Raw genomic sequence first — 21,536 nt, 5'->3', positions numbered from 1 at the left:
GCCTCGTTATAGAAATAAATTGTAACAAATACGTTTAAAGACGGCAAGAAAACTAAAGCAAATGAAATAAAATTTCAGCTATTACCAACACCTTTCGTTAAAAATTCCCCATTGACGCTTACTGGAGCCCGTTGAAGCTGAAGTTTGTAAATTATTCCCACATAAATTCAACCCGTTCCTATACCGCCTGGACCATTACTACCATGATTTATTTTCCGTACAGTGCGCGCCAGGTTCTGTGCACCACTAACAGAACCAAAGTAGCGCGCTACATTGTTCCTAAACGCAAAACTTTTCACGATTGTTGGAAGAGGTTGGGGGTGTCAGTGGGGATGCATTTTTCCCAAAACTACTACAATGCTGGCACTGAAACGCAAACACCTAGCAACCTTTCACTCAAAAAACGTGCCAAATGCTCTTTCAATTTCGGTGCAAAACTTTGTCGGCTTCCAACCGATTATTGCAGCCGGTGCCAAACAGAGCCAGATTCTTTTCTTGTCGGAGTCATGCTACCTCCGCTCCACCCCCCCAATGCTTTACCATTCATTCCACGCTTCCAAAACGCGCTGGCACATCTCACAAGGACTGCGGTAAACGCTGCTGCAACTGATCCCAATTTCGTGACGATGCCACAAAGCCCAAACCATCAGCTATTCGAACCTATGTTCCGTTTTCCGAAGAAAAAAAAAACCCGTCAAGTAATTTACTTGATAAATGTTGTAATTTCATTGGTGTGAAAGGAATTTTAACATTTTCCCACCTACCGCGAAGCCGAAAAGAGCACGGCGTATTTTTTTTCTTTCTACCGTAACGGTACTTGCAAGTAAGGTAGTTAGTTTTTCGCGCCGCAATTTCGAAAATAAATCGAATCCATTGTGTGGCGCCGAAGGGATTGGATGAACGAGAAATCTCGTGTGGGATGCTGGAAGTAAATGGTGGTAGGTGTGGATGGTTTTGGGATACATTTTCCAAAAGGGGTTTTGACTGTCCTCTCTACATTGCAAATGGTGGTCATTTTTAACAAAATGGTAAAAAAAGGTTTGCGTAATGGCAGGCCAAGTCACCGTTGAGAGACGGACGGTTAAATTTTCCTGCAACCCCACGGGAGTACACGCAAGCGCGATTGATGAACAGGTTTACATTTTAATCTCAATGTAAGCCCTGCAACAATTTATGTTCTTTTTGTGTTGAGGAGCCTTTTGCTTAATGTAAAAGCTAACGTCAACGTGAAAAACAAAAGCTTAAGTGCATGTGACGATGGAAATTAAATGGCTTCAGAGTAAAGCAAAAATAATATCATATGATTAAATTATGTTTTTTTTTTAATTTTGTGGCTGAAAAAAAACGAAAATATTAAATTTTTTACGATTGAATAAACTATTTTCCTTAAAAACAATCTCTAACATTAAATGCGATTACAAAAGTCTTATTTGCTCTGTTTCATTAAATCATTTATTTTTAAAGGAAATAAACTGTAGCAAGCATATTTATTTGATATACCATAATGAATTATACAACTATATAATGGTATACAGCATATTGAAAGACCTGACCTAGCAATGCTAGATAAAGGAAGCTGTGATTAAAGTCAAAATAGATGAATGGGTATCCTCGTCGTATAAATGGCGTAAACGCTAGATAAAGTCGGATGATGCTTCAGCTGTCTTTTTTTCTTTTCACTCTACACAAACGCTAACTATCAAAAGTCAAACAGGTGCAATCTAAGCACTGCAACCAAACACCGTACACACACACACACACCCGGACACAACCGGAGGCCACCACCATTTCAAGCGCTCCAGGAATTTTCGCCAATGAATAGCAAATCATTAGGGAGCGGATTTTCAATAATTAATCACATTTTGTGCTGTGTGCATGTGCTCTTGTAAAATCAGCAAATTGCTCGAAACGGTGGTGAGCGGACAGTTGCATAATGTGCAACGCCAAGCATTGGGCTCAGCTGTGCACAGCGAGTGAAACGTACCGGGTGGTGGTAGTTCTGGTGCGCAGTAAAGGATAAGGGTGGAATTGAAATTGGATCACAACTATGATATGGTGCAGCAGTAGCAGCAGCAGCAGCAGCAGCAACAGTAGCAGCATGGGAACGTTCTAAATTGATTGATTTCACATATTAGGTGCCATTTTGAGTGGATCCTTGACACAAGCATGTTGCCCAGTGCCATGCCTGGTAGGGTGCCACGGTACGAGTTGAATTGCATTAGGGTACTGAGTGCATCAAGTGCACTATTATGACAGATATGGTTGCAAGCCAGCAGAAAAAAGCCGGCTATCGGTGATTTAATTTCGGCTCGCTGCATGTTGAATTCCCTAATTGGAAACATAGCGAGCGGATTCTGGCTGTATTTGCTAAAGATTTTCCATATGTACTAATCAGGGGCTTATTTCTGAACATCGTTTATTAGATTATCCGTTATTTTTTTACATATCTTTAAGCCAACCTGATCAATAAAGGATTTAATTGAAGCTCCGTGGTTATAGGCACGGAAACCATAAATGAATTATTTTTGAAAACTTTCATCAGAGGGAAACACATATGTCAAATCCAAACAGTAAAGTATATAAAGTATTTACTGGTAGAGCTGAATTGCAAATACTTTACGCTTGAATGAAATCGACTAGTTTTTCAATCATGAGATTTTAGAACTTAATGAAATAGCATTTATCCAGCTATATTCAGAAATAAACAACTGATGTACATAGTTGAAAAATCAGACTTGCACAAAAGATTAAATAGTGCTGTTATGTTTCGATATTTTTTTCACGAAGGTTTTATACTGTTCCATATCGTTGGTTTCTGTTCCTGCTGCGGTCAGACATGTTTGCCTCACCAGTGTTGCTTTGTTACTTCCGCCCAACTCTGTTAGCTTATACAGGAAGTACTTTTTTCAACCGCTCACAAAGCAACAGTTATTCATCAGTTTCGCAGTGCTAGAGTAATCGTCACCTGCTCGACACTACGCCGAGTTGTGAAATCCGCACGTTCGGTCGGTCCCATTTTTTTACTACCATTTCTACTCTCATTTCTATCACCCTTGCTGCCCTCGAAGGTGATTACACTTGTTTGCGCAACATTACACCCTTTCACCACGCTCTGAACGTTGGTCCCACCGCGACAAGCTACGATGCGATACGTACCTGTGGATTTTTTCCGCCTGGTAGCCTTCGTGTAGAAAATGAACGCTGCCAGGAAAAACACCGACGAGAGTGTTTCCGCCCGTCCGACGACACCGGTCACCTGGAACGAGATACAAAATAAAAAAAGGAAGAAGAAAAAAAGTGAGTATGGTACCAGGACATGGCATAATAATGGTAGGAATATTATTTGTACTCCAATGCGAGAGAGGAACGATACACAGAGCTTTTGGGGAGCTAGGTGAGAATTATGCCACCTTGCGTTGCCCCGCATCGGTGCTTCGGTCGGAATGAAATGGGTGTACGTTGTGAAATTGTAGGTAAGAAAAATCAATGTTAGACCTCTACCGACGGGAAGAGAAATGGGCTAATTAATGTAATCGAGGTTTGCTGGTTACTAAGCTAGATTGGTCTGACCAATGGATTATGAGGAATGGAGTTTTAACAATACTCTAGGGTACGTTGGCGTATTCAACACTAGAACCGCCGGTCTTTTCAACCTCACTAGATCCGCCAGATGGGATAATTTTGTCCCATTAGTTATTTGTAAATATTTAGACATGTTTATTATTACCTAAGGGTTTCTTGTGGATAGTTAATTGCTAAACATTATAATTAGGTATAATGAAGCTTTATTAGCAACTCAATCAATGAAAGAATCGAACTGTGATCATATGAACCGCATACCAAAGATATCAAAGCCAGTTTTCTGTAGAATAATATAACATTATAGAGCTTCTAGTAATATACTCCTTATGATAATTATATTATAGATAACTAGCTGGCCCGACAAACTTAGTTATTCCAAAAAAAATTAAAATATTCCATTATTGATTTGTTACTTAGGATAGTTGTATCGTGCCCGTATCCCCTCAGGATCCGATCATCGAGTGTAAACCGCCAGGCACCTCACACCAAGTGTCAAAGGCCGTATACAACACAACAACAATCCTACTCTTTGTATGGGAGTTAGAAAATCATTATTAAATTAAGTTTAGTGTAACATCTAAACCATTTATAACTCTTAAAACCTTTTCTCATACCACCATAAGGTGTGTGCAAAGTTTCGTTGAAAATGATCCAGCCGTTTCGGAGGTTGCTCGCAACAAACACCGTGACACGAGATTTTTATATGAATAGATTATTGCTTACAGGGTTGAAAGACAGTAAATCTAGGTTAATAGCTATAAATTATTTAAACAATCAACTGATAAGTTGGGTTTTTATGATAATGAAACAAGTCTAATGTTCAAAGTTTTTTGGGTATAGGCAAACGTCTATGAGTCGCGCTATAAAGCGAGTCGCTTTAGAAACATTACAAAATTCGATGTCAACACAGCTCTAAATGGTCAAAAGAAGAGGACAAGGCTTTTTTCGAAAACAAAAGGAACACCTAGATTAATTATTTCAAGCATCTAAAACACATCTTTGTTTCATCAGAACCTGGCTCACATGAAACATGAAAGTTCTTTGCCTAGCTGGGAAAGAAAATCACATCTAGATATCTTTTCTGTTGTAAGTTCTTTGCACAAAACCCATCCATTGATTCTCGCCAAATCCAGAATATTAAAAAAAATGAATGAACAGGCCGTCTTCTACTAGCATTTTTCACAGAGTACTGTCTACGCATACTTTCTACCCAGTGCTGCCAAACTTGCAGAAGCACATCCGTCACTAGTTGACAGCAGATATACCAGCCACCACTACGTATTTTGCCTATGGGACAAAAATGTCCCATATGGCGGTTCTAAGATAAACATGATTTTTTTAAAGAGCCATATGGGATACAATTATTTTTATGAGCGCATTCGAAAGATCGTTCAAAATAAATAAAAGTCAGAAATCAATGGTTTGTCACGGCGGCAAGCGGAATAACACACCTTTTTCGAGTGCGATGGGACAAAAAAGTCCCATCGGCGGTTCTAGTGTTAAACCACACCAGTCAGCGGCATTCAATATGAGAAGAAGAAGTATAATACGCGGTATGATTTGTAATTCAATTTCTTTTTTATGTTTATATGTGCTAACCATATTCTGCAAATAAAATACAATAAAATGGAAGGAAGTTTTATTTCCTTTCGAAAGGTTAAAGCAAGAACATTGAAGCTGTATAGAAGTTCAAGCATGATCGGTTCAATGCATTTTGTAACATATTACGTGTTATTAACTAATACTAGTTATTTAATTATTCAAAGTTATTTTTCACTTTTGTATCAAATGTTGACAAGAAAACATAACTCTGCAAAAATAACTTAAAAACAAAGAGCAATTTCCAGATTGACAAACGATAAGACATCAAACAAAACTCGGTATATTTAATAAAAAGCTATTAAAACACTAAGCCTTCTCGAAAGCATACATTACATTATCGGCATCTCAATTATCCGCTTATTCATTCCTTTGCCCTTTCATTCCATTCATTGGCATTCATTCATTGGCACAACCTTTCATTCATTCATTGGCAATAGAGATTCTATTTTTATGCATCACAAAACTCCTCTTCATAATCAGATTACCTGTTAGCGTGTTATTTCGATTACGGAATGAGATGCATGAGAACGTATGCATTTTACAGGAAGGAAAGAAGATTGAGCGGGGTTGCACTTTTTATACGTTCTATGCAGAAAGGGATTGCGGTGTTGACGTTGTGTCGGATTTTCTTCACAAGACTACCAAAAGGAGCGCTTATGGAGCGCTTCCGCTTCCGAAAACAACGTTACCCGCAAGATTCAACATCCCCAGGGAATACATTCAATGCGGTCTGCAAGATGCAATTAAGATGGTATTATCCGCTTACGGTGGCGTTGGCAGGGCGGTTAAAGCACACGGAAAACGAAATTTCCTTTGGCGACGTGTGAAACTGGTTCATTTGGGTTTACAAAGATTGGTGGTACATATCAAGCTGTATCAAGGAGAAGTACGTTTCAAGGGATATATACTTAGTACGGTTAACAAATCCTTTGTATGTCGGTCATGGCAAAAGATGAGATAAACTTTGAACAGGGTTTCGTTAAATGCATTTTTTTTAAATGAGCGATTGTCGTGTAGTAGTTATTGAATTTAAAGAAAAGTAAATTGTTAAAGAAAATGGAAAGGACACTAACACTGATTTTCATTTACAATAATACTCATATCGTAATTATTACAGAACAATTATGTTCATTGCTGCTTACGGTAGGGATAGCTCATTTCTAGGACGAGGATTTAAGTTGATAGAGTGATTGGTCCAATCAAATCCACGTTCAATTATTTAGATGTTTTACTAAAACTTTTTTTTTAATTTCTTACAATTTCGAGTAAACTGAAAAGAAACCACTTCATTGATTTTGTTTGCAGGAACTTAGCATCTGTTCTGTAGACGTTCAGGAGGTATTTAGATTTTAAAAACGTTGGAGTCGCATCCACTAGCCTAGTTTCCACGGTACGTCCTATTTGAAAATTCTTGTTTGAATGGGAGAACATACGTTTAAAAGGTGTAAGTGATTTCCAAAAAGATAAAAACATGTAATTATGCGAATATGTATATTAACAAAAATTTACGTTTGAAACAGCACAAAAGAATGGAAAAGTAAAGACTCTCCATCAAATAATCGTGCCGTGGAAGGGTACCTATTCTGAGCCTCGTGATCGCACTGACAAATGAATACTCGCGAACGATAAATTGTAACCGTTTGTCCCTTTTCTCTTCCTTTTAACAAGTTGTATAGGGACATTCATCTCCGGGCGGGATTGCTTCCACACCATCAGTTACGACAGATCTGCGTTCCGGCAAGCATAATTCATGGTGTGATTAGTGCGGGCGTGGTCGTACGTCCAGTACGGCCGTCAATATATAGGACATCCCAACAGTGTGTGACAGGGTGAGGGAAAGAAATTAAAACCTGCAAACCAACACATTCGGAAGCAGGGAATGAAAAATCTAATTCGTCCCACATCCGAAGCATTGTGCCACCGGCCGCAGGCTATCTGGGTGCCCGTGCTAGGAAGGATCTTTTTTGCACTGGCCAATACTTCGAGCGCTACGCGAGAAAGCCCGTTGGGTAGATCACACGCATACAATTCATCGTACCACTGGCAAGCAGACTTGCGGAACACCACGATTTGCACGTTCGCTGACGGCTCGAGTGGATGACATACTCGGTGGTGATGGAGAATTGCACTTCGATGGTCCTGCGCTTTCGGCGCAACTGTGTGATTATTTTGCACCAAAGGATGGCATAGACAACGACATTGCATTGAATCCTCCTGGCGGAAGCGATCGTTAGCGGTTGATTCATGGGACCATCAGGAACGTTGCACGAGAAAATTGCGAGAAACCATGGCTTCGTTATTGGATCGATAGATGAGTTTCTACGCATGCAGAGTTCAAGGACGTCAAAGTTGGGAAAGTGTCGACTATATTGGAAATAGCATACATATTGAGAATAATGAAACTTACACGTTTGACAATCGATAAGTTAGCTAATTGTATACGATAACCAATGTTTGAATAGCATTTCAATAGTTATTCAAGCATATTTTTTCGGAAGATTTTTAGGTGCAATGTTTTGGGAGTACATTTCAAAAGAAAACGCTTACTCAGCTAGCTAAAAATGACTTTTTATGTAATTTATTGTGGATTTTTTAAAAGCAGGTGTATAATGTATTACACCACTGAACCTGAAGGCCGTTCATTTAGGACAAGGCAAAAAATAAAAAAAAAAACTTAATCAAATGGTTAAAGAACGATCGTTGCCACTTAATTAACCCTCTTAATCGAAAATTGTTAATGTTTTGTAATAATGTTTGTAATGACTTTGTAAATAATGACTCTAATACGCCAATTTACATCTTCTGAATAGGATTGTTTTGTAAAAGACCATGAAAGTTTGAGGCTTTTGCAATAAAATGGTTACATACGTGTTCTTTTTTTAATGAACAGTTAAAAAACTACCGATAATGGAACTAAAAATCATGCTTATTTTTATGCTTTAATCTCTGTCTACCCTTTTGACATCTTGGCATGCTAGAATTACAATTTTTTAGGCCGTTTTAATGATAAAACATGAGAATACAATACATATCTATTGATATAAATGTAGATTAAATGCATACAATAACATTAAACTTTAAATGCGGCGAAAAAAAAAGAAAACTTCACTTTTTGTTTGGAAACAAGGAAACTCTCTCTGTCTAGTTACCCTGACTGAATGACATAAAAAACATTAATCTGAATATTCAAAAATAAACTACAAATTAAAATTAAGTTTCCATGGGGCTAACTTTTAATATGGCCGACTTATAATCAATAACCAACCATTTAATACCCTGTGCTGTACTGAAATAAACAATGAATCGAATTTTGGTTGTTTCTTGTTTTTTTTTTAATAAGTTTGATTAGTTTTGTCTAACATATAAAGTATAGCAAGCAGTTGCAGATGAAGTGTGTGGCATTGTAAAAGCAATGTGATTCAACTTCCTATCGTGTTTTCTTTTGAATAAATGAAAACCGATAAAATATCAAACTCTGACGCTTAGCATGTTGCGCTATGACCTAAAAACTGAATAAAAAAACTATGCTCCAACCAACCTACATCATATGCCAAAAGCTCATTGTTGTCCCACGATGCGAACGTTTCACTGCACTGTTTAAAGTGCGCCCATGTAGCCCCACCGCCCATTAATCTGTTCTGGGTCAGAGCTACCAAGCAGTAGACCGGGTTGATTCTAGTTGGCCAACGCAGCCCACTCTTCCAAAAGTTGAACCACCCCGGGTGGTTGAAACCCCTCGGTACAGGAAAGTCAGGGTAAACTGGATTAAAGGACATTCTTGACTGGCAATACTTTTTTTTTATTTTCCCTTTTTCCAAACGCCATTCGGTTCGCGGTCCCAGACTATCTCACTGTCCAAACGCCGTTTGGCTGTTGACTTCTACGGCACTGCTGCTAGCGTTAGCGGCGGTGTAATCCGAAATAGCTGCCCATCAGCGGCCAGCCCCGTCTGATGGTTCAAGTTTGGGTGGCGCTCGGTGAACATAATCCAATATCATTAATCAAGATTTATTACCTATTTACGTTGCTATTATTTCAAAACGGCAAACCATCAGCAACGGACCGTCCGGTGCGCTAAGAGCGGTTGGAGAATGAAAACCCGACTTGTGCCCACAATCGCATCCCATCGCCGAGAGTTTGGTGAGGGCAGAAGCGAGCATTATTTTTTTCCTTGTTGCTTTGGTACCACATGGTGGTGGGTTATTTGGGGAGAAACACTCCTTGCATCTCTGGAAAAGTTGTTTGCTATTCGGTTAGCTACAGCAAAATACTAGAAGATGCCAAGAGAAACGCTCCCTCACTGTTTCCACGAGGATGAAAACTGCTGATGTAGCAAACAATGGGTAATGTTTGAGTGAAACAATCTTTTTCTTCATCAATCGGAAGGCGAACCAGAAATTGACGAGATAGTACTAGTTGATCCAATAAGAGTCAAGCATATAAGACTCGATCAGAGGGATTGATTTTCTTATCAATGTGAATATCTTGAATTTTAAGGACATTCGTTTATTTCAAATATAAAAAAAGATTATTTTGAATTAAAATATATAAACTTCTATTTGAAGAATCTTAAAAAAATCAATAAGTGTGAAGCTTGATCAATTGTCTACAGGTTAGAAATCAGAACACACAGAAAAAAGAGGGTTTATCCGAGCAAAAAATTCATTCTACCACCCGATTGGCTAGGGATAGACGTTCCTACCGTATTAAAACAACCACTTAATCTACCACAAAATCCGCATCTGGATGAATAGACCTCCACCGCAGCTAATGCCTTCCGCAATCTAGCCAGCTTTTTAAGCTGCCCTTTCTTTTCGAGCCAGTCGCGGTAACGGTGCGCTCTACAAGCAATTAAAAACTCAATCAACACCTTTTCTTCCACACTCGTTTAAAACCAAACGCGAGCCACGCAGATCTTCAAACAGGCGAGGATTCTATTCATAGGAGCAACGTGAAGCTTAAAGCACACTGTGGTTGGTGAGATCTAGCCTCATCCGTACACTCATCCCTGCATCATGGGTTTTATACTATCGCCGGGCCAGGGAAAGATTTATCCGAAATTGGAATCAGTTTTCTTTCCCCAAGCCGGGAGTGTGGTTGCTGAACATGGATCAGCTTTCAGTTTTTCGATTCCGCTCACTCTTAGATTCATGCACGCACACAAACAAACACACACGCTCATACATGGATATCTAGACCACCATTCACGTACGTCTTATTGCTTCTCATTCACGGATTTGCGATTTGCGACTGAGAAAGTCCGGGGGTATTCGTGCACAATTTAACCCCACCCCGCAAGAAGATGTCACACATGCTCGCGGGAGCAAAACCACCTCGAGCTGGCCATGGAACGACATTTGCGGCCAGCTCATCCACTGTGGGTCCGTGGTTTGTTCAATTTCAAATTCAATTATTGCCATAATACCTTCTCGGTATTTGACCGTTTTCCATTTTCTCGCCTTCTAACCTGCTCCCACCATCGGTATCGCTGTCTTTGTCGCATTATTCTAGTCCCGTGTGCCATGCCTCTGAAACAAGTAACTGGAGTGGTGGTTGCGGATTTTGATTTGATTGTTTTTATCCCCGTGAATGAGTTTTGTGCACTTCGATTTAGAGACAAACATTTAATACGAACCATTGCACCGAAGAAAGCAAACACAGATCTAAAGGAGAGAAAGAGAGCGATAGAGAACGGTAGGTCGGAGTCGCTGTACCGCTTCTGTATATGCCCTCAATCGACTGTGTTCGTCCGGAGCGCAGGCAATCGAGTTAAAATTTAATTGGCAAGTTACGAGAGCCGACGTGCCACATTTGGGGGCTCGGGAAGCCAATTTGTGCCAATATACCTTGGATGTCGTTCCACAGCGCATGCACAAGGACTGGTGAAACATCCCCATATAAACGGTGGTGGATACTGCAGCTAATTAAGTGCAGTAAGATAATAACACGACAATCGGTGCATTTTCAGCCAATTTCAGTTGGTCAAGTGTGCGTGTGCGTGCCGGTTTATTGTTTAACCTTTCGACCTGTGGAGGTTAGCGGACGTTTGGCGAATTCGATTTGCGGCAGGCAAGGGCGGCGCGGCCCTTAAATGTGAGATCACAACCGATCGATATTGCCATTTGTAAGGGAGGGTGAAGTGTTGGTGAGGCATTGATAACGAAATGTTCCCAGGTTATAGGCTGGTTCTGGCATAATTGTTTCGTCTTCGTGTGCAAGAAGCTCTTCGTGGTGAAGGTATATGTGGAAGTAATGACGACGAGACAAGGAGTCGGAAGATTGAATTTGTGAGCGTAAGATGCGAAACACGGCAGGTACGGGTAAGGGTGGAAGTAGATTGTTATCCCAAATCAAAATATTCCAATTCAATTTCCAACACGGAGAATGGGGTTAAAGCGCATGTTTGTGCACGCGGTGGTCCCGAAAACTGGGGTTGGATAATATAAACCGGTATTGGTTTTGGTTTAATTAATATCCGGTTGAATTGGAGTAATCAACACAACCTGAAGACTTCAAATTAACAGAAAAATCTTTGCTTCGAAAATTCAACAAACCAGCTCACGGCAGAGATGATGTTTTTTTTTCTTAATATGAAAAATACCACGATATACTATAATTTTTATAAAATTAAGAATCTACTTCTATGGGTATTTGAGAACACGTAGACACTTATAAAAAGCAGTTGAGTAAAACTTTTTAAGCCGTTTCATTTGTAGTATTGACTTAAGATTTTCTTGTTGTTTTTTTTTTGTTTTAAGAATGAAGTTCGTGAGGATATGATGTTGATCAAATAAAAACTACTTAGACAATATGAATATGTTAATCTGATGTATGATTTACGAGTTAGTTTAGCCTGGTGCAAATGATTTCGAGGATTTAACTCCAGAGAATGAGCATTAAAAAACCGAAATTCAAGATCTTTTTGCTCTTTGTTTAACAATTTGGCTATTCACGTGAAACCCTACGGACATTATTGTATAATTTGGCTCTTTCGGTAGTAAAGTTTGCCGACCGCTGATCCATACCATAGCTGGAAAATGACCAAATCGCCCTATCGTAACCGACTCCCTATCGTAACAAAACGTAACGTTGGAGGAGACCCCCCTTCCAAAATTACGTAACGCATGATCGAACACCCCGCCCTTAATTTGGTTTTGCTTGGTTGTTTACCAACAATAATATACAGGTCGATGCGTTTAGCGTAGAATGACATGTAACTGTTTGAATTTTGTTGACGGTAAGATTGAAAACTACAGTCTCTACTTGAGACACACGGCTCTTAAACCTGTATTACACGGTGTATTTTTTCATGGCAATTTTCTGTCAAACCTCTGTTTTGGTAAATGTCAAGTTCGTATTCCCTATCAAAAGATATAAAGAAATAAAAGTGCAAAACTTACCCAGGTGGGGGATCATTTGTCAGTTACCAGTGATAGGATTGTATTGCGTTACGTAACAGAATGTGAACCCCCCCTCTCCCCTATGTAACAAACCGTAACGCTACAGGGAACCCCCTCTCCCCCCTTTGAGCGTTACGTAATTTATGGACGCTCCCTTTGTGGCTAGAATAATCTAGACTGAAAATTGCAGACTAGTTTTTTGTTGTGGTTTTGTATGGAGTGTTTACATGATTTCAGCCTCCAACTGTCAAACTCCATAAAAAAACTAACTAGAATCGTGAGGTCGAAAAATCCCAATTTCAGCGTTACGTAATTTATGGACGGCCCCAAAGCTAGAATTAGATTCGAGTACCTGCTCGAAAACACGGGTTTGTTTACATTTATCCCAAGGTGCATTAAAGAGATCACGTGGTGGAATCCAGAATCAAAGTGCATGTAGTCCAGGTGGTCTCATAGCATGTTTTATAACCAAATTTGAACATCACTTTTTGACAGGATGCGTGAAAACTTTTGTTCAAACAAGCTTTCTGAAGGCATGACGAATACACAAAACATTCTTAAAATCTTCATTCAGAAGCAGACGCGATAAAAATCAGCCTTCTAAATTCATACACCTTGGGATAAGCCCACCTGTATATTATACTCAATTAGATAGCTGCTCGAAAACTGCTATACAATGCAAACAGCTGACAGGCTGAAATTTCAGCCTACGAGTTTAAAACGGAAAGGCCCCCACTCATGGGTTTGTGGTTGTTGTCCAACTTTTTTTCTAAATATCTGTCCCATCATTTATTAGTGTTTCCCAGTTTTTTAATCATTGACGACTTTGACGACAGATCACACCACTATGGAATAAAGTATCGGTTGAGCATTTCTTCATGATTTAACGGCATTTAATACTGCTATACTAAATAGAATTTTACAGATTCAACCTGCCCAAATTAATGAGAACAGAATGGAATAGGAAAACATATAAATTACGAATAAAAATATCAAAGAGAACCATCATCATTGAAAGCCGGCGACATGCGCAGTTTTTAGAACAATATCTACGAACAAACCTGAGCCTGACGAAGAAACGAGAGCAAATCGTGCTGCCGTCAAAGTGTTGGTCAAAGTCGTCAAAGGGTGTCTATTTGTCATACATATTGACTACTGGATTTGTTTTAACGATGTTTAACGCCTGGTTTGGCCACATGGATATTTAAATAAACAATCAAATTATATAATGGTACATTATGCAAACAATGAAAAAATAGACCTTGAATTAATAACTCTATTGTATTAAAACATTGGTATTAATATTTAATTCTATTTGAGATACAATGTGTGCATTATAAGGATAATCGGATGTATTTAGAATCCATAAAAATGCAGCGAAATGTGATGAGCACTGAACTAACGTTGTATAGCATCAACGAAGCAAATAAACACACTTGGGTTCTCAAATAAAACAGCAGTGGTGCATAAGCCAAATAAGAAACAAAATAGAGCCAGCTCGAGATCCATATGCGAGTGGCACTGTTGTGGTGTCAACTTGCAGATTTCCGAGCGGCTAGCATGGGTTTATTTTGCCATGTTTTCACACATTTTCCCAAACAAACAATAAAAAAGTATGACGTTAGTGAAAGCATAGTTTAAGCCGCTAAAGTATGTGTATGTGTTTGTTTTTGCTTGGATGTGTGTGTGTGTGTGGAGAAAGAAAGAGAATGTACAAGAGGGTATGTTTGGAGTGCATATCCAAATGGCGTAATACACAAAAACAAAAAAAATATCAGAAATATGTCTGTTCAAGTGTGTGAGTTTGTATGCTCAATTTGTTGTACAATTCGCTGCAAGCCCGTTGGCTTACAACTGTTGCAAGTTCAAAATTTACGCCCTGCAGCAAGGAGATGGGAAAGTGAGCTAACGAAATTGGAGATTGCAAAAAGGGTGGCGGGTAGGTGAAAGGCCGTGAGCAAAAAGGCAATACGAATGGCGTACAAAAGGGACGGCAGAAAGCAACAGAGAGCACAGAGGAAAGTACGGGATGAAAATGAATGCCTCTGCTACAGGACATTGTAACGCAATGCAGAGCAAAGTGCACACAAACGCACACTCACACCCCCCGTCCGCCATCTATCCACTATTCCTGTAGAATCACACTACTTGCCCACCCTTTTCCATGCAATCGAATGGATTTAACCATGGCTGATCGTTGGTTTTTATTTAACATCCCTCGAGGTGCTGTAACCTGCTGCAACCAGTAAACGAGTAAAAAAATCTTTCCTTTTCCATTCAACGAGCGTTTGCTTTTTCACCCGTGGTATGATATTTGTAGGCGTTGGAGTGTGTTTGTGTGGTTGGTTTGTGCATAGCATATCCAATGGCCATTTTGTTTCAGACAGCGGAACGCGGCCTCGGACGTCGGACGTCGTTTAGTGTTATTAAATTTCATTTATTAATACCATAAAACATCCTCTTTTACACTCCTTCGCGCACGGCAAATGGAAAGCGCGTTAGGTCGAGAGAAAAAAAACACACACACACGCTTACAAGCCGGCGGACTGTTCGTACATTTTAGAGGTCTTTTTTATCAATGCCGTCTTGTTCGAAGCAATTTGGTTCGATATTTGCATGATCGAAGCTTTGTGTTTTATTTGATTTTTGTTTCTACCGGTTTGAATAGAAGCACACTTATGTACAGTTTTATGTAAAACAATTACATTAAAAAAATCTTTGCTTGGTATAAACTGAAACTTTGGTGAAATGTAAAGGATGATTTACATAACATTTTCTTAATGTTGTATAGTTATCTTTTATATTTAATTTAAGTTCCACTTACATGTATTGTTAATAATCATATTTTTATATGTTTAATTACCGCATTTCATGTTTTCAATTGAAGAGTTTAAATGGTAGGAAATTGGCCGATGCTGTGAATAGTTAATTTTGTAGATAAATTAAACAACTCATTTTGTGCCTTATGAACATATCAAGCATGTTGCGTATAATTTAATTTTGAAAAATAACTGTACCATAACTTTTCCAACTGCAGCGGCATAAGTAAAAAAGATTCCAAATCGTTTCGTCAAAACCCTGCTAACCAACGGAAGGTTTCCGATTTTATCCTACATAACTTATTCATTCCATTTAATCGCTTTATGGCCAGCCTCACAACACGAGCTAACGGGTGAAAATTCGATTTTTCCTTTTACGTTCCGCCACATTATCGCCTGCAAGCCGGTCCCCACCACTGCACTGGCACGAGAAGTGGACTTCTTTGGTCAACAGCACAGTTGACTCAATTACGGTCGACTTGAGCAGAGGTTGAGCCCCGTCCAAAGGCCAACGGGGGGAAGAAGAACACAAACGGCCAGTTTCGCCTAATGTCACAAAATATCGCACGGAAATCGACCTCTCGACACATCGGCCACAACGTGCCGTTCGCTCGATGGAAATTCGCAAAAAAGAAGAATAAGCGACTCTCGTGCAAACAGACGGACGTGGGAAAAGAAAACGACTCACACAATCAAACCACAAATTTGACCTTACACGAAGAACAAGCAAACAGCTGAAGCTGCTCCCGTAACAACGCTACCATCTTTGACGGTTCCGCCGCACAAATACACACATACAGTTAGGTGATGCACACATTCTCGCCAAGAGAAGCAGCTGCTCCACGGATGTCGGGCGCAAGAATGAAACGATGATTGGACGATGAAACGACCGTCGAGGAAATGGGAACAATTTTCCTTCGCCGCCCGATTATCTCTTGGCGAGTGTCAAAGTACGGCCACTCACACCACCATCCCAGGGGAGCAGCCGGCGGCCACCATGCATAGCGATAAGCGATTGTGGAGCCGATGCTGTGGCGGCTGATATGGTTAGATTTTCGCCCATTTCCCACCATTCCCGGCTGGGTTTCACGGCTCGAAGAGGTCGGTGCTTCCCCATCGGATAAGCCGTTGAAAATAAGAGCCAAACGGGGGCTGATTATGGGCAAAACTTTGCTACCATCATCACCGCCCCCGAGCGTTCGCCGGCCTTTCCTTCTACCTTGCAACGAAGGGTTTAGCTGTTGCGGAGAGCGGGCAGAATGACAACGAGACAAAGGAGCGGGTGGCAAAATAAAGTCCATACTAAACATTTAAAAAATATATATGCACTGAAACAAAAAGCAGCTTATCTGGTAGCAGGCAAAGCGCACCGCTGGCCCTTGGGGATGGGTTCGATCGGACAGACGATGGCACGCCTCGGTTGGAAAAGTTTTAAATTGGAACGAATTTTAAACTTGCTGCCCACCACACTCCAACGAACTCTCACTGGCGTGTCGTCACGGCTTTAGGGGACCGTTCATTCGTTTATTCTACTTTCGCTCGGCAAGCTCTCCGACCGAACGCGATGGCTTTCGGTCCGAATCTGCTGCCGTATTAGCATACTGATGGCTTTCTGGTCTGATCCCTAAGTGTGGCAAATTTTTCCCCATTCTCCATCGGTCCATACCCGGAGTCTTTGAGCCAGCATCAGAAGGATATTCTTTTATTTTTGTTTCAGTTTTTGGAGTGGATTTGCAGCAAATGTCAATAAACAATACGGAATGACGAGTTTAGCGATCAATATTGTAACGAAAAATAGCCAAAAATAAACACCTACATTGCGAGTTACGCTTGATTAACATTAGTGCTGTATCACAACTGATTTTTGTTTTGTTTAACAATGTCAACAATCAGATGCATATTGTTTTTTAAACAATAAATATAAAAGTTAAGAACAATTGTAGCGCAGAAATTGCACAACATTACTTACCGCCTCGGTGTGGATCGGATGTACAGCAAACAATAGAGCTGCCGCAAAGCTGGCCGTTTCCGAAAGCAGCATAGCGCACATTCTGAAATGAAAGAGGAAAAGCAATAAGTGCATTGGGTACGTACAGCATCACAATAAGATGTAGAATCACCCATCAGGAACCACATGTGGTTAATGGTAAACGATGGGGCAGTAAATTTCGTTCGACTTGCTGGCCCCCGTCAGTAGTAACCTCTTACCACCAACCTGTCTGTCGTTGGGCGTCTGGAAGAAGGCGCTTCGTTAGTGGCTTATGTAACGGGGCTCATTTCATCTTGATCCACCCACCTAGTGCAGTCTTGTTCGCAGAAAATTACTGTTTGGGTGACTTTAGAGCAGCGCAGACTTCTTTAATTTCTTGTTTTCCGAGGCTTTATTTTAGCTACTCCTTTTTTCCTAGATTCGCCCCATTGTTTCGCCTGCATGATTACGGCTCTCCAGAGGGAGACGTTGAAAATGGAAAAGCCACAAGCATAGTGAGAGACGGGAGAAAACAAAGGTCCCTGACCCTATGCTACCTTTGGCATTAATTTAATTAGTGCCGTTGGCCTTTGGGACTTCGGACTGCGCATAAACCTCATCCCTTCCTTCGTTTGTTCTCCAATTCAATTTCCACATTTTCCTCGGATAGCAGTAGCAGCATCGCTCTATCATTCTGTCTTCCCGTTAGGGGATTATTTCCCACTGCTCATTTGTTGCTGCTGGCACGAAGGCCAATCGACTTTCTGCAGCTTTTAAGAGAACGCTAAGCTTAATAACAGTGCAAAGGAAGACAACGAAAAAGCGATATGCGTTTGGGCGAACGAGAGAAACGTCGAACGAACGTCGGCGGTCATCGAGCGGTAAGAAGACCGCGCGCCAGCAGAGAAGACGAAGCAGAAAACTAACAATCGAAACGATAGTGCACGCGGCATGATTTTTATGCGTGGTCGAAAGGGAGCGGCAGGCTGCCGCAGCAGAAAATCAACAGTGAAAGAGGTCCCTTTGTTGAACTAGTCGTAGATACTGTTTGCGTTTCTATTTGTACTCTGTTCCACTCATTTACTCGTGGTTGTCGTCACAGGCAGTGTGCTGTGTATACTTTTCTTCAGCGATGGCCGGTTGTGTACGCTCCCTATTTCACCTCCGCAGGCTGTACGACGGAAGGAGAAAGAATGTCGGTCTGCGTATATCCCAGAACGGATGCACTGGCGCTGGCATAATTAAGTGCCGATTCCAGGAAAATTTAGCATGCGGCTCATTGCTCTCATTAAAATTGTTTGCGTTGGACGGAATTCCCCCACGGTCGTCCAGACGGGTGTGCCAGAAGAGCGTATGATATACTCTTGTTGTGCTTCCGTTTTAAACTAGTGTAATGAACTTGTAAGTCATTAATAAGATAGCCAGTATTCCTGTCAGCAAGTAACACGAAACATTTGAGTTAAGCCAAATTTGTGTTATTGATATGAATTTTATTTTCTTAAAGGGCAGTGTTTTTTGTCATAATTTAATTTAATTTAACTGGTTCTATTCTTATCGGGCCTCCTGATGTGTATACAAAAAGCTAACTAATACTTAAACACTGACTTAATAACATTTAACTCACGACACATAAGATGTAATGGATTGATTAGTCCGTAAATGGTCTCGTATGCCCGGGACAAAAATAAAAGTTCGACCTGACTACCCTGGACGGCGCAAACAACATTCACGACAGCAAGGAGCACGGGGGAATTGATATCCCTTTACAAATGTATTTATTTTATGTTTAATTTTACTGTTATTAAAAATTTGTTTGTGCATGGAATCGGACGAACCAGCCCGTAAAGTTATCTTACGCCGTCCTCAAGGGCAAAAAGGGCGTGGGTAACAGATTGACAGACAAACACACGAGATTATGAGAGGTTTCGGAAACACCTGCAGCAGACCAAGACCGCACAGCGCTTGTAGCGCCGTATACGTAATTATTAAAATTCTGTTTAATTGATTAGTTAATTATGTTTAATAGGCCAGCAAGGTTAGAGTATTTTTTTATTCTAAACAAAACTGGTCATTTATGTTAATATCATTAAAATGAAAAAAATAACTGACATATCCAACAAACGCGTAGACGAATCGCTCTCGTAGAAAGGAATTAATTTACTTTTTGAAGTATTCTAGAAATAGTTTTTCTCCACTGAACCACAAGCCCTTTGAACAGACGATTCGTATAGTGGACTTAATATGTTACTCTGTTGCCATCCGCACCTCAAACAGCCAGTGCACATTCCTGATCCAGAGCTAGCGACCCAACTGCATTGGCAAAGGGGGCGAGCAAGTATCATTTCCTACACAAACACTGCAAACCATATTCCGAGTTCGTAAGCGAGCCAGTGACGACGAATGCAATTGTTCGGAACGTGCCTCGAGAATGTGCTATGATCGAACCGCCCCTCAGGGGTGAAAAGCAGCTCCAGCAATGGATGCTGGTAGGAAAGATTCAGCTGCTCCCAACTGGTAACCCACACCAGAGGGAACTGCTTCACCGGTTGGGCATGGACGACGAAGAACTTCGTTTGGCGCAAAGCATCGTGTCCGAAGCATAGAAAATCGTATAAAAAATCATCGCATCCATTGCGACACTTTATGGTCGCCAGGGAGGTTTGTATGCATTTGTATCAACGTTTCACTGCTGCAGCCCGTTTTGCAAAACGATTCACATTCACCTAGGCCATGATTTGTCAGGTTCTGTGTTTGCATGTGGATGAGTGTCTGAGTGTGGGTCAATGGTTCTTTGGCACAAGTTTTTACGAGCCTGCTCCTAACAAGATCGAGATAGCAACACAATGAGGTTGAGCTACAAATGTGGTTGCGAATTGGGTGACCTGGATACTGCACTGTACTGTAGTATCGACTTTATGGTATTCCAATGAAGATATTTATTGGTTGATCAGTGATAAAAAGAGCGTTTGGAATGTAGAAATAAAAAAAGATACTCGATTGAATTTTTAATAACATGGCATCACTTTCGACATCGATCCAATGTCACCATACAAATCCACATGGGGGAAAAACGCACGTCTTAATCAAAATTTGATTTTTGGGTTGAAGTATGCAACGCCACTTTCTCTATTATCATCTAAAAGACATAATAGAAGCTTACCACTTGGTAAGCTAAAAGTTCAACCTCTTAATTAGCCATCCATCAATTAGCATCAATCAATCCTAAAAACGATTGTTTCATTTCGTTGCACGAATCTCTTGCATGTCGTATGTCTCCCTTCAATGGTGACCAATTTCGACCAATGCACATTACCGATGACCGTTTAGCATTTCGCCCCAGAATGTCTAGTTTTATTTTTTGCTTTCTCAATCATTTGTTGTGGTTGAGTGTTTCGTGCAGCAACAAAAATACAACACCCAACGAAAGCAACTGACCATTACGGCAAGAACAGACAAAAGCACACAAACATCCCGACATCATTATCGCGAATGACAGGCAACATATTTTACGTCATCGTACAGCATAATTGGGTGACAGCCATCCGTCCTGTTGTCTTGTTGTTCGCCCGTAGAAATGGTGCGCTGGTCGCTGGCATGCAAACAATACTGAAAAAACAGACAGACGTCAACAAGAGCAGGGTTGTTCCACGTCACCCGATTTCGGCAGCGAAACTCAATTACTGTCCATTTTAGGTGGGGAGTTCAAAGTCATTGCATCGACTGGAGGATCAACGGTACTGGTCGGTGTAAGCATAAGCACCCTTATCACGCTACCACAAACCATCCCACCTGTTCAAGGGATATGTAGGGAGCCCATCTACACAACTATCGCTTCTTTCATTCATGCCACACCTCAATGGGTATTGTGCTCGCTTTCTTTCTCCCTCTGCGATAATGATGTTAGGGAAATTATTGTTTCACCGAACCATGAATTGGATAAAATATAATCTACTTTGGTGCGTTCCATGAACGACCTAGTTTTCGGAAGCCCTACACACATACAGCGGATGTGTGAGAGTATGTTTGCTGGCGCGCGCGAGAGAGGATCAGTTTCAATTCTCGCAGTGCCCAATAAATGCCGTTTATGGGACACAATGTTCAACCGTTCGAACTTGCGGATAGATTCTGCAACCGGCCGAAAATATTGCTCTGAATTACGTGCTG

At 40.6% G+C, this 21,536-nt stretch overlaps 1 protein-coding gene across 9 annotated transcripts in view; it reads right to left on the bottom strand.

Annotated features, from left to right (window-relative positions):
• Positions 1-21,536, bottom strand: part of LOC120900027 (protein O-mannosyl-transferase Tmtc3) — a 147,739-nt gene that overhangs the window by 68,030 nt on the left and 58,173 nt on the right. For all 9 annotated transcript variants that reach the window (XR_005739135.1, XM_040306510.1, XM_040306511.1 and 6 more), the window contains 2 exons: positions 17,373-17,454; positions 3,157-3,256 (listed from right to left, as the gene is read on the bottom strand). Coding sequence is in view for 8 of the 9 variants with exons in the window: in XM_040306510.1 (XP_040162444.1) it covers positions 3,157-3,256; positions 17,373-17,454 (182 nt within the window). In the remaining variant the exon portion in view is untranslated. The remainder of the gene's footprint in view (positions 1-3,156; positions 3,257-17,372; positions 17,455-21,536) is intronic.

The sequence above is a fragment of the Anopheles arabiensis genome, chromosome 3, assembly GCF_016920715.1.
Source record: "Anopheles arabiensis isolate DONGOLA chromosome 3, AaraD3, whole genome shotgun sequence".
In the NCBI taxonomy this organism is placed as follows: domain Eukaryota; kingdom Metazoa; phylum Arthropoda; class Insecta; order Diptera; family Culicidae; genus Anopheles; species Anopheles arabiensis.
The sequence above is the reverse complement of the archived record's forward strand: the minus strand, read 5'-3'. Positions and strand labels throughout refer to the sequence as shown.